The sequence below is a fragment of the Ranitomeya variabilis genome, chromosome 4 (assembly GCF_051348905.1).
Source record: "Ranitomeya variabilis isolate aRanVar5 chromosome 4, aRanVar5.hap1, whole genome shotgun sequence".
In the NCBI taxonomy this organism is placed as follows: domain Eukaryota; kingdom Metazoa; phylum Chordata; class Amphibia; order Anura; family Dendrobatidae; genus Ranitomeya; species Ranitomeya variabilis.
The window spans coordinates 216,719,494-216,733,228 of NC_135235.1; the positions used below are offsets into that span (position 1 = coordinate 216,719,494).

The 13,735-nt window shown below is 44.4% G+C and overlaps 1 protein-coding gene across 9 annotated transcripts in view; it reads right to left on the bottom strand.

Moving 5' to 3' along the window:
• The window catches only part of ARHGEF1 (Rho guanine nucleotide exchange factor 1), a 67,473-nt gene that overhangs the window by 46,625 nt on the left and 7,113 nt on the right, over positions 1–13,735 (bottom strand). For all 9 annotated transcript variants that reach the window (XM_077259966.1, XM_077259958.1, XM_077259959.1 and 6 more), the window contains 2 exons: positions 2,475–2,536; positions 719–790 (listed from right to left, as the gene is read on the bottom strand). In XM_077259966.1, coding sequence (XP_077116081.1) covers positions 719–790; positions 2,475–2,492 — 90 coding nt within the window. In that variant the 5' untranslated portion in view covers positions 2,493–2,536. The remainder of the gene's footprint in view (positions 1–718; positions 791–2,474; positions 2,537–13,735) is intronic.

Consider the following 13,735-nt stretch of genomic DNA (forward strand, 5'->3'; position numbering starts at 1 on the left):
ACACACACACACACACACACACATACATACACACACACTTCTCACCTCTCCTCGCGTTCTGCCGCAGCATCTCATCGCCTTCCTCTGACACAGCCAGCCGCTTAATGATGACGTCATCCAGCGGCGCGTATGTTTGAGAGGAAGCATGAAGACAGATCGCAGGGCAGCGGAGCTGCAGGGATTTCTTTCTGCCCACCGCAGCCACCCTGCAGGGACCCCCCTCCACCTCTGCACGCGTTGGGAGCCGGCGCTCTGCAGCTTCTCTGTGCCGGCTGTCAGCTTAACAGTCGGCACAGAGAACAGCTGACTCCCAGACCGGGGGCGGCAGAATGCAGCCGCCGGGGGAGACACTGCGGACCGCCGAATTAGGCGGCCCGACTGCGCCCCCCTGCCGGCTGTGCCCGGGGCACATGCCCCAGCTGCCCCCCCTAGTTACGCCACTGGTGGAGAGCGGAGACAGGAGAATAAGATGGGAGGTAAAGAGCATAGACAGGAGAATAAGGTGGGAGGTGAAGAGCAGAGACAGGAGACTCAGACTCTTCGTTCTTCAGATTGGAGGTCGTCCTAGAGGTCTGACCCCTTCTATGACATAACCCCCTGAGAATTATGTGATGGAATACCGACAGAGACTGAAGTAAATGACAGAAGTAAAAAGTTGCCAAAAGATTTGGATGAAGTCAGCATAGAGGAAATAGTTAAATTCTTGCCCAACACTTACTGGTTCAATGTCATTCTCAAAGTCCTCGTCCTCCGCCCCGATGATAGACATGGCCCCCATGGAATTGAAACCCTATAAAGTAGAAATATGTAAATGATAACCAGAAGCTGCAGACTATAACTCCAAAAATCACGGCTAACACTGTAATATTAACCCTCGGGGCACGCAATTCCAAAAACTCTAAAATTATGGGCATTTAAGATGGTCTTTGACCATAATACATAGCAAAATGTCCTGTAGAGGTTGTCCCATCCCATCTACAGCTATGTCCGGAGACCTGATAACACACCAGACACTTTTTTATGATCTTTTCTCTATTCCTGACAGTTTGTATCTATTTTGTCAAAAAGTTATTACGTAGAATCCATCAGCAAGCTCGTTCTAATGACAGTATGTAACTGGGTGTTAGGGAGCTTCTCCCACCGGACTTATGAACATATCAAAGTTCAACTCAACTTTGATGTGGTCTGTGGTGTTGAATTCTGGATAACCACAGATCCCATTAGAAAGTCCTCACTGGCGGATTCTCAGTTAACTCATCCTAAAGCAAAAAGCCTGTAGAAATGCAATGGTGCAAAATGTAAGGGCATTTTCTCACTCAACTAGCCAAACCCTGCTCTATACTAATGAAGAAGTCTGACTAATAGCCATTGTCATATTGCAAGGCTTGTTAAAGAGTAAAACATTAATATACATGGTGGTCACCTCCAATAGGTGGCGCTAGAACTGGGAGAAAGATAATTTGAGTATATTCTTAGTATGAGGGACGGTCATGTTATCAGTCGGTGCACAGGAAGCAGAGCATGCAGCCAGGAAACTCCCCATTATATCAACTTCTTCAGAAGTGCGCCCATTATACCAAGACACAACGCCATGCTGCTCATCTGGCAACCGAAGAACGAGGAGAAACAGAAGTTCTTCAACCCTTCAAGATAACGACTCTCAAAGCTTGGAATTTTAACGAGTGCCGGCGCATGCTTGAGAAGAACATGTGATCCCCAAATCTGAGCCCTTTGGAGGCATAGTACTATGGAAGTGGACACTTTCGCCTGACCTTAAGGTGGCTCCAACATATGTGGCTCCAAAATATCCAACACATATGTGATCCTTTTTGCCTAAATTGTCTTCTCCAGTGCCAACTGCAAGGACTCGCACAGGAATAGATGGCTACGTTCCAGTGGCTTCAGTCACATTCGAGAGCAGTGGAGGACTAAGGCTGGGTTCATAGTTCTGAAATTCAGAGTCCTTGCCCGGGCCAGCCGTGGGTCTCCTGACCTAAACTCATCAGCCTCATAGGCATAAGTGCTGGTCAGAAAAAAACCATGGCCGGTGCAGATATCCCAGTCCATACCCAGACTGTGAATGTCACCATCAGGGGTATGAAAAGTGTCTAATATAGGTCGAGGGCATTGGTACGGAAGGCATTGTTCTTTGTGGCAAAACTACCACTGAGCATCCAGACACGTCCTAAATTTTTGGGCTGGTGTTGGTGGGCTCAAGTGGAGAATTGGCATTGTAAGGAGGCATTAATACGCTGTGGAGGCAAAGAGGGGGATTACTACTTCCAGAGGAACAATAGAGATTATTACGATAGGGGGCACACGTGGGGTAATGATACTGTGGGACACAAAAAAGGAATTATTACTGCGGAAGGAAAATTTAAAAAATTGTGGGACGTAAGGGGGATTCCACTGCTACATTTATACAGCAGTCTCAGTTGGCGTGAACTGAAAGCCACAATTTTGAGAATACTCACTCCATCCTCTTGATCCATTTTAATGGTCTGTTGGATGGGGGGAGCCAGAAAGCATAAGTCACCTGCAAAGATCAAAGGAGAACATCATTAAACATTGTGAATGCACCATTATAATTCATCCTTAACCCCCAACATATTCAAGGACGGGGTGGAGCAGGACGGGGTGGAGAAGGAGAGTGCGATGCAGCAGAGTGTGATGTCGGAGAGTGCAATGCAGGAGAGCGCGGTGGAGCGGAGAACAATGCAGAAGAGCACGATGCAGAAGAGCACAGTGGAGCAGAGAGGACGATGCAGCAGAATTATCAACACACTGCACAATTCTACTAGCCAATTAGACTGTACTAAATTTTTTAATGTTGCACCAGTGTTCAAACTGCGCCACATAAAACAGCGCCGTTCATGCTAAAAATCCTTTGACTCATTTTTAAATAAAGAATCCTTTACTCTAATATGCTAATTGGGTGCAGGTTGCATCCTGGGTGTGGCCAAGCCGTTTAGTGCACCTTCCTATCTAGATGACTTCCGCCCTTCCCCTTTTCCTTGATTGACAGCGCTGTCTTCACTACAAACCTGCCGAGCTGCAGAGTACCAGTGCACGTCGCCTGGAGTCGCTCTGCCAATGCGTCAGTCAACTCAATTCAACTTTGATGCGGTCTGTGCGCATAAATCAGCACAGAAAAAGACAAAAAGAAGAGTTGCAAACTCTATGTGACTGTCATAACGAGCTCACTAATGGATTCTTGGTTAACTCATTTTTCAGAGAGGACCACAGAGGCGACAGAAAGCAAATGGTGCAATTTTTTTTTTATTTTTGCATGTGGGGGTGATGGCTGACGAGTGAGAATTAGAAAAAAAAAGGATGATCGAGCAGAATGTGCAGCGGGGATGGCCGCCTGTCAGGAGGTGGACGGAGGAATCCCAGGTATGCAAGAGATAATCCCCACACTCCATTCACCTCCCATAGTCGCCAAGCATTGAGCAATGGTGGCATCGCCCGGGACTGCCACTACTGTCAGCATCACCCACCCTCCTCCCCCAGAATACCAGCTGCTGCCCAACTGGAGGGGGGTACCGCTGGAATGTGCAGTTTAATCCCGGTCTCTTACATACAGCCAGTGCAATGCCCTCTGTGGTGCCAGCGCTAACCCTTCTTGTGCTTCGCTGGCACCACCTAGGTTAGCTCATAGAAAATCCTCGTAGTCTGGGCAAGCTCTAAAAATAATAAAAACTCCTCCTCGGCTGACGGAAAACTTAATTAAACTGATTTATACACTGAAGGAAAAACATTGTAAAACCCGTAGTACCAAAATAAACACACGTCGAGGCGCCCTAGACTGCGGCATGGTACAATCATTAAACCATTTACTATGAGAAATTATAGTATGTCGGCCTGCAGTGTAAAGAATGGAGGTTTCCACTCTTATTGCCACGGAAGTGTTTCATTTTTCTGCAGCACCTCCGCAGGTCAAATACGGTATTGCAAATTTCCTATTGAAATGTATGAACTGACTATAAAGTGCAAGGATGTGTTGTGTCCTCCAGATAGAGACTGTTCACCCTTGATTAAAGTATGAAGGTGTTCAATTGGGGGTCCCCCAACAGACAGACAGATGTGCATGCACAAGCTTGGATCAATTCACCACTGCATTCAGTTGGTCCGAATTATTGATACAGGTGCCTGTATCTATTAGGCCTAATCAAAATGTCAATCACCCATATTTCCAGTATAAAATAGCACCTTATTTAGCTAAACTAACACTCATCCAGTGCCACCTGGTTCATGAACAGAATGAAAGGACTACAGAAAATACTGAAACAACAGGGCACAAAGACAAAGGAGGATGGAAATGTTGACATTGCAGTCTCCAGTATGCAGAAAGCCATTAGCAGTTGTCATCTGGAATCTGTCACCTGTGCAGCCAACTAACAGAATATTTAAAGGGAACGTGTCTGCACGTTTTTACATATGAATGTAGTACTACGACTGAACAGGTGCTTGTCTCCCGATAAAAATGACACCTTTTTTGTAGAGATCCGATGTGCCAGTCATGAGAAAACTAGTGTAGAAATCATATGCAAATCAGCCTGGAGGTGGACTGGGGGCGTGTCAGAAAAAGGTCAAAGTGCTCTGACGGTGATGATTTGCATACGACTTCTGTGCTAGATTTCTCATGACTGGAAAAAAAGATTTTTAAAAAAATTGTATCATTTTTATCGGAAGACAAGCGCCTACAATATAGGACCGAAAACGTTAAAAAACCCCCCAAAAACCTTGAAATTTAAAGGGGAAGCTCTCTTCAATATCTGAATTAAGTAAATGATCTGAGACATAAGGTTTTTTAAGTATTTTGTTCCTTAGGGCTCTTCATAGTAAATATGCCTTATGGAAGCCATACGCAATTGCTGCTACACCCTATGCATGCACAGACACATCCCGACATACAGTCTTTTGCACACTCTGTACTTATACACACCAATTTCCTTCTGAAAGTCAAAAATATGGCAACTATGCAGCAGGCCAGCTGCAGATAAGGCTGAAATACCCAGGTATGTGCCCAGCCCCCTCCAGACTTTCTATCCCGATCCCTCCAGTCTGCTGCTCTCCTGGTGCCCCCCCCCCCCTTGACTGGCGAAGGTCCAGAGATACTCACACACTTTAAATGCACAAACATAGTCTTGGTAAGAAGACATACACAAGTGCAATGTCAGGAGGGGGCTGGGGGGCACCAAGGGGGCTGGAAACCACAACACTCCTCTGCAGTTCAAGGTGAAAAAGTCTTCGAGGGTTTTTAAGCCAGAAATTCCACCTCCATAGAAAATATTTAAAAATCGGTATTAACACAAAATATGAAATTCCTTTAATCCGGCATCCAAAAATTCAGTACAGTATTTTTTAGGAGTTTTTTTTTAGAGCAATGACATTTAAGCGTCCAAATGAACATTCGGGAAGGTGGGGAAAGTCATGGTGCGGGTTAAAGAAAAGGGTGCGATTTTCAGAAAGTTGCCGCATGCGGACACCAAAATGGGTAAAAATATTCTGGAAATTCCTCGAAAAATATTATGATTTTATATAAATACATTTTTAAGTTAAATTTCCATGGAAAATGGAATTGATGGAGTTTTATATAATTTTTTATGACCTGTCCAATAATCCAGCTGCAGGTTCCAGTTTAAGGGAATTGACGCTAAAAAAAATTAATGGGCGTGATGCATTTTTCCCATCATTCACAGAAAATCAAAATTCATATAATGAGGATTTTACTTTTTTTTTTTTTTTTTTTAAGTGGAGTTTTATATATTTTTTGGGACCTGTTCAACAATCCGTTCCCAGATTAGAGAAATTTCACTTGGATGTAAAAAAAAAAAAAATGAAAAAAAATAATGAATTGAGCGTGGTGCGTTTTCCCGTCCTTCACAGAAAATAGAAATTAATATAAGAAAGATTTTATGTTATTTTGCTTTTTTTAAGTGGTGTTTTATATAATTTTTTAGGACCTGTCCAAAAATTCGGTCCTAGATTCCAGATGAAAGGAATTTTACGTGGATGTAAAAATAAATAAATTGAGCGTGGTGCGCTTTCCCATCCTTCACAGAAAATGGAAATTAATATAAGAAGGATTTTATGTTATTTTTTTTTACGTGGTGTTTTATATATGGTAATTTTATTAGGACCTGTCCAATAATCCGGTCCCGGATTTCAGATTAAAGGAATTTTACTTGGATGTAAAAAGAAATAAATAGAGAGTGGTGCGCTTTCTCATCCTCGCAGTTATGAGGTGCAGACCCACATACCCGTCCCTGCAGGACAAGGATTGCTACTTATCGCGATGGTCGCCGTGTAATACTACATAGCAATAAGACACATTTTACGTGAATATATCACCATAGTTACGCCACCATTTTTCAGCAGGCTGCAACTATGGAGATGATGACATGTCTCCTGTTTTCTGTCTGGGGTGTCGACGTCATGGAGACCTTGTGTGGGTCCAAGTAATCTAGTTCAGGATCTACGTCCCACCACCTGGCCTGGATTATCTGTGTAGACGCGAGATCGGAGAAGTATTTGGATCTTCATGACGACACCGCACCAGACACTAAAAAGGAGGACATGTTGTCCCCATAGTCTCTCAGTCCTGCAGGCTCAGGCTTTGGGCCTGTAAATTGAAATGATCATATATGTCTGTGTAGGAGTGAGATATAGAGTCGGCCAAAAGTACCTGCTCATGGCAATGGTTTACCTTGTACTTACTGGAAGGTGGCATTGTAAATTCTGACTGAAGGCGGCAAAACCACGAAGGGACATATATGGGAATGAGGATCAAAGAAACACGTGTGAAACAAGCCAGAATGTGTGTTACACCTAAGGTTCCTCACAGTTTCCCCCTTTTCACTCTGATGATAGCATTATACCTCCTTGGTGCTCTCTCCAGCAGCTTCATCGGGTCATCACCTTGGTTGGCATATGACAATCTTGAGGTTGTTCACAAGATTTCCATCGTGAACCATCTCCATCGGATTGAGGTCAGGTGATTGTGGAGGCCATGTCATCAGACACAGCCTCCATCCCTCTCCTTCTTGGTCACATAGCCTGGAGGCATTTTAGGTCATTGTCCTGTTGCAACACCAGTGATGGTCCATACCTCCCTCTCCATGCTTCACGGTGGGCACAACACATGTAGAAACCATGTGTTCATCACTTCTGCATCTCACAAAGTCGTGGCCATTGATAATCTCAAATTTTCACTCATCAGACCTCAGTACAGATTTCCTCTGATCTAACGTCCAGTCTTTGTGTTACTTGGCCCAAACAAGTCTCAGTTTGTGGCTCTCAGTTGCAGCAATTTGGCCTTAAAGTCCGCTTCTCGTAGTCTCCACTGGAAGTAGATGTTGAGATGTGTCTGCTGTTTGTCTGTGCCTCACTTATGAAAGCTGTTTACTGGGGTGCTCTTAGTTTGTGGTTTCTGATGAACTTATCCTCTGCAGCAGAAGTCATTCGTGGTCATCCTTTCCTGGAGAACCAATTTCATCATAGCACTTGACAATTTTGCTGCCTTTAGACTGAATCTAGAATGTGCACATTCTAATGAGAACAAGGAGAACCATTGCATGGACAGGTGTGTCCAAAATATCACCGTTACACTGCTGCAACATACAGATTATATTAGGCAAGCTTCTAAATATTTACAGAGTGTAGGGGATATTCATTTTTTTAACCAGCTGTTTATTGTGCTGTATACTAGATCAGAAGCTGGAATATGTTAACATTGCATGTCACTGTCAGCACCATATGTCAGCTGTGAACAGGCGCCATACACAAGGCCTAAAAACAACATACAAAACACCACCTATCCCACAGACCGCCTGAGACACTATATACAATCACAGAGCAGCCCATGTGAACAAGAGCATATACACTGAACAAAGCGCTGCTTCACACAGCCAAGAAAGATGATAAACATTATCCAAAATGGAGAACCAAAGGTGTCCTACATTGTCAGACTGCGACTTAAGCAGAAATCAGGACAAGGGGGCATTTTGCAGATGCTGCCCCTGTGCAATTATGGAGAAGTGGGGACAATTTGCACAACCCATCCACGTGCAATGATTCTTTATGCGTGAGGGTGCATGCCCTGAAATTCTCATGCTCACCTCTATGCAGTAGGGCCTACGTTATAGAAGTGCTAAAGGGACCAAATAAAATGGAAACATAAAATGTGAAGTGATCACTTTGTATTTCTCTGTTCAGTAGAAACTCACAATTAATTATTTATGCTCAATTTTCGGCTTTTTGTCGCATGTGGTTCCAGATTACTTAACAGTTATGTGAACCAGCAGGAGCAAGAGAGGGAGCGCTCCAGCCAGTGAGGGCAAGAGAGGGAGCACGCACAAGACAGCGAGGGCAAGAGAGGGAGTGCGTGCAAGGCAGCGAGGGCAAGAGAGGTAGCACACGAGCCAGCGAGGGCAAGAGAGGGAGCACGCGCAAGACAGCGAGGGCAAGAGAGGGAGTGCGTGCAAGGCAGCAAAAGCAAGAGAGCGAGGGAAAGAGAGGGAGCGTGCGCAAGGCAGCGAGGGCAAGAGAGGGAGCACACGAGCCAGCGAGAGCAAGAGAGGGAGCACGCGCAAGACAGGGAGGGCAAGAGAGGGAGCGCGCGAGCCAGGGAGGGCAAGAGAGGGAGCGCGCGAGCCAGCGAGGGCAAGAGAGGGAGCGCGCGAGCCAGCGAGGGCAAGAGAGGGAGCGCGCGAGCCAGCGAGGGCAAGAGAGGGAGCGCGCGAGCCAGCGAGGGCAAGAGAGGGAGCATGCGAGCCAGCGAGGGCAAAAGAGGGAGCGCGTGAGCCAGCGAGGAAAAGAGAGGGAGCACGCGAGCCAGCGAGGGCAAGAGAGGGAGCGCGCGAGCCAGCGAGGGCGAGAGGGAGCGCGCGAGCCAGCGAGGGCAAGAGAGGGAGCGCGCAAGCCAGCGAAGGCAAGAGAGGGAGCACGTGAGCCAGCGAGGGCAAGAGAGGGAGCGTGCGAGCCAGCGAGGGCAAGAGAGGGAGTGCGCGAGCCAGCGAGGGCAAGAGGGAGTGCGCGAGCCAGCGAGGGCAAGAGAGGGAGCGCGCAATCCAATGAGGGCAAGAGAGGGAACACGCGAGCCAGCGAGGGCAAAAGAGGGAGCCAGAGAGGGTAAGAGAGGGAGCACGTGAGCCAGCGAGGGCAAGAGAGGGAGCACGCGAGCCAGCGAGGGCAAGAGAGGGAGCATGCGAGCCAGCGAGGGCAAAATAGGGAGCGCACGCAAGGCAGCTTGGGCAAAAGAGAAGGAGCACGCGGAAGGCAGCTTTGGCAAAAGAAATGGAGAATGCAGAAGGCAGCTTGGGCAAAAGAGATGGAGCACGTGCAAGGCAGCTTGGGCAAAAGAGAGGGAGCACGCGGAAGGCAGCTGGGGCAAAAGAGAGGTAGCACGCACAAGGCAGCTTGGGCAAAAGAGAGGGAGCACGCGGAAGGCAGCTTGGGCAAGCGGAAGGCAGCTTGGGCAAAAGAGAGGGAGCACGCACAAGGCAGCTTGGGCAAAGGAGAGGCTGCAAGCCACAGACAGTAAGAGATATTACTATCCGGGGGGGGATAAGAGAGCGTGAACCAGAGGAAAGGGTGACAAAAGAAAACACAAGCAAGGGTGCAAGAGAGCATGAAACAGACATAGGTAGAGAGAATAAACCATTTTAATAATGTGTGCGTGGTAAACACAAGAGGATTTAAGAATCTGCAGAGAGGCAATATATCAATACAAAGTAGAGGAACTTTTGAGAGAAAGCAGAGCCTCCACCAGCCGATAATACAACCTCCGGCTCATCACCAGGTGGTAAAGATGGAAAGTTAGAAGCCTCCAGGTCCGAGGATGACGTTGTGATATGAAATGCTTGCTCCGCAGCTCGGTGCGGCCATTTGCCATGGCATCACAGCACCATTCACAGCCAATAGAAAAACAGGGAAACCCCTCAGACATTAATTATCGCTCTTGGCTGCGTTCAGAACAGTTTGGAAGTGAAGCATTGTTGAAAGCAGATGTCTGGCCACCAATATATCCACCACATTAATGATTAGACAGCGCTGACAACTGCAATACACAAATTATATAAATACCTGCACACCGACAACTGCTAAAGAGACTCTAAAATTATCAAGTCCAGATTCTCCACATTTGTTCCATAGTCTGATTTTTTTTTTAGTTATTCCCAATTAGGGCCAAAAAGGGGTTAAAATAATAATAATAAAAAAAAAAAGCTTTTTAATCTCATTTGCTCAACACCTCCGAGTAAGAACAGGCAAGTATAACGTTTTTTTATAAACCCTTCTTCTCATCATTCGGGCCAAATCAATCTTGCAGTCTGAATTTGGAGAAAATTAACCCAAATCGAATTTCGGGAGATTTCCCCATCAACGTCTTCCTATTTAACAGCAGAAACCAGGTAGTATAAAATATATTAAAAAGTTCAGTTTCTTTTTTTTAATAAAGCCAGTTAACCTTTTCGAAGCTGCGGCGTAGAGATCATGATGATTCGCAAAGTTTTGCACTTGTAAATCTCTTATTACAGATGCAATTGTGAACCAGGATGCTTAACGGATTCTTTTTTCATAATCCCTTGCTGCATATATTATAATGCAAGCATTGAAAAAAAAAGATGTATATTGTACCAGGTAGAACGAAGCTGACTGGCACACAGGCACCCACACACATGGGCACAGTGACTCACAGTCCTGCCAGCACCTCTGACTGTTATTCCAGGGTCCCAGGCCCCTTCTGGCCTGGACCTCACCATGAATAACCCATCTGTAAGAACACAAAAACCTCTCAGTGACTCAAGAGGAAAGGGAAAAAGGTAATTTAAGATGCCCAAGTTGCCATTCCACCCAGTGGCTGGTGGAAAGAGGAACACCCAGCCTCGTTTCACAGGAGACAGCTCACAAAACCTCCATTCTGTAGGCTGCTGGTGAGCTGGCCGGAGCTCCACAGACGGCCACTGTTAGGAGGTTAGGGCTGTGATCACATCATCCTGGAAAGAGCCCAACATCTGAGCGCATTATTGTCCACAGCTACCTCTCAGCATACGCTCTATGTAATACAGCGTGCCATTGTTCTGACACAGCTGACGGACACATTACACAGCGGAGCGCCTCAATGCTGCAACTAGAGACTGAAATACACAGCAAAGGTCAAAAAATCCTGAAAAAAATGCAAGCAAATACATGAGAAAAAAGTAAAATAAAGTCTAGAAAAAGTTGAGAAAAAAGTAAAAAAAAATATAGCTCAGAAAACAGTAGAGAAAAATAGAGAAAAAAAGACAAGAAAATATGAGAAAAAAGTAACAAAGTCTATAAAAAGTCAGGAAAAAGTAAAAAAAAAAAAAATAGCTGAGAAAACAGTTGAGAAAACAGTCAAGAAAAATAGCAAGAAAATAGATGAGAAAAAGTCAAATAAAAAGTAGAAAAATTCAAGAAAAAAAGGCAAGAAAAAAAGTCGAGAAAAAGGTCAATAAAAAGTCTATAAAAAATTTGAGAACATAAAAAAAAGTCGAGATAAAAGTCAAAAAAATTGGTGGGAAAACAGTAAAAAAAAAAAAAAGAGAGAAAAAAGTAAAATAAAGTGAAAAAAGGACAAGAAAAAAAGTCTCGAAAAAAGTTGAGAAAGTCGAGAAAAAAGTAAAAAAGTTGAGAAATAAAGTTGAAAAAAAGCAGAGACAACGGTCGAGAAAATAGAGAAAAAAAGTCAAGACAAAATTCAGTAAGATTCAGAGCTCTACTGACCATAATAGTAACAGAAAGGGGTAATAACTTTGCATTGTAGTATTGGACAGAAATGCACAATCTGCACAAGCTGCAGATTTCTACTGGCCAATTTGCCCCAATAAACAAGGTCAGCTACATGTTGCGTAAAATATCCACAGCTTAAGGGTAGGTGCACACAGTTTCTTTCTTCGTGTGGATTCCGCCTGAAAAAGCGGGCAATAAAAAGTTAAAAATAATGCACATATGCACAACAATATCAAAACGACTTGCTGTGCAAACGTTCCATCTTTTGTAACTTTGAAAGTCGTGAAGCGCCTAGACGAAGTGACCTGACCATTCTACTTTAAATGAACATTTCTTACAAAAGACGCTGGACTTACACAGTGTCGTGCATATGGCTGTATTTGGATTTTCGGTCTGACATATCATCAGATCGCAGTCGGACCAATGTTTTTCTATGGGGAAGTGCACATCAGATTTGTTTCCTCGAACTCGGCCATGCAAGTTAATGAGTACATGGGAAACATAAGACTGCACTTGGATGACATCCGAGTGTAGACTGATTTTCATGGACTGACACAATAGAGAAGATGAAGAAACGTTTTTCTCCATCTTCTCAATGGTGAGAATGGGATCACACTGGTCAGAGTCTGATTAGCATAATCAGAGCCAAAAACGATGGTGTGACCCTAGAGATATCAGCGATCTGATCCCCACATGACAGTATACTACAGCAACATAAGACCCCTAGTTAGAATACCCCATAAATGGATCCCAAGGAGTTGTCAGACACTGCCGACTGCACATCTGTGCCATTCCCGGATTCCGGCATTTTTTGACACCTCGGTAGAGTATCTTTGAACTCATTAAGCAGTGGACATGAACCTTCCCTTTGTAATAAGGAACCGCACATTCGACAATTCCCCTAATTTGCTTCTCTTATCAGAATTGCTTCCTTTATGGCTGGGAACGGTTCTCATAGCAATAGAGCAAAAATACTGGTAGAACATGTGCCTGCCATGACGCCCTATCTAAAGAGACAGACCACAGAATTCTCAGCAGATGAGAAGCCAAAAAGTGACAGTTCTTATCTGCTGTCACTTCCCTCCATCTAATACCCCATCCCCCTTCTTCCGGAGACACTGTCATCTTCATCTCTATGAAGCAATACAGCCTCACAATATCCGCACTCGTTATCTTAAACTGCGCTGTTTATATAGGAAAACCCCTATAAAATAAAAAAAACTACAGTATATACAAGCAGAAATAGTTTACAGCAGCCATAAAGCAAGATTTCATGTTAGGAGTGCGTTCTTAGATTATTGGTAACAGGGGGGCTCTAGTGGATGACAGTCTGTATGGAAATTCAATGGGTGGGACAGCGGCTGCAGACGAAGAGTTAATGGAAGTATTAATATTACTTAGAGCTTTTTTGAAGAGCTTTTTTTTGGATCTGACTGCTCTAACTGTAAAGAACCCTTTCCTATTTAGCTGCCCAAATCGCCTTTCATCCACCCATATGAATGACCCCTGATGGAATCCATTGCGAACTAGGCACTGTCCAATCAAAAAGCTGCAAGGAAAAAATAAAAATTATTATTTTGATCTGGATCAAAATCAGACATGTCTCCGTGATTCTGAGCAGATCACTCGGTCCATGAAAAATCAGACATGTCAATGACTCCATTCACTATTATAGGTATGAGTCCTACACGGGAAGAACACAGATTTTTTTTTTTTGCAACAAATACATGTAATTTAAGCCTTAATGTTTTGTTAATTTTTCCTGAAGAATTTTATTTAGGGTACACTAACACAATATTTTTTTTTTTACCAGTGTTTGTTTTGACCGTGCACTTCAAAAAACGCCAGGAAAAGCTCTCAAAAAAAAAAAAAAACAGACAAAAGAATCGTCCTGTTTGTTCCGTAGGTTTTGTACACACAGAGCTTTCGGCTTTAGAGAGTGTCTGCTTCCTTAAAACCTCCATGTTGCCCCAAGTTT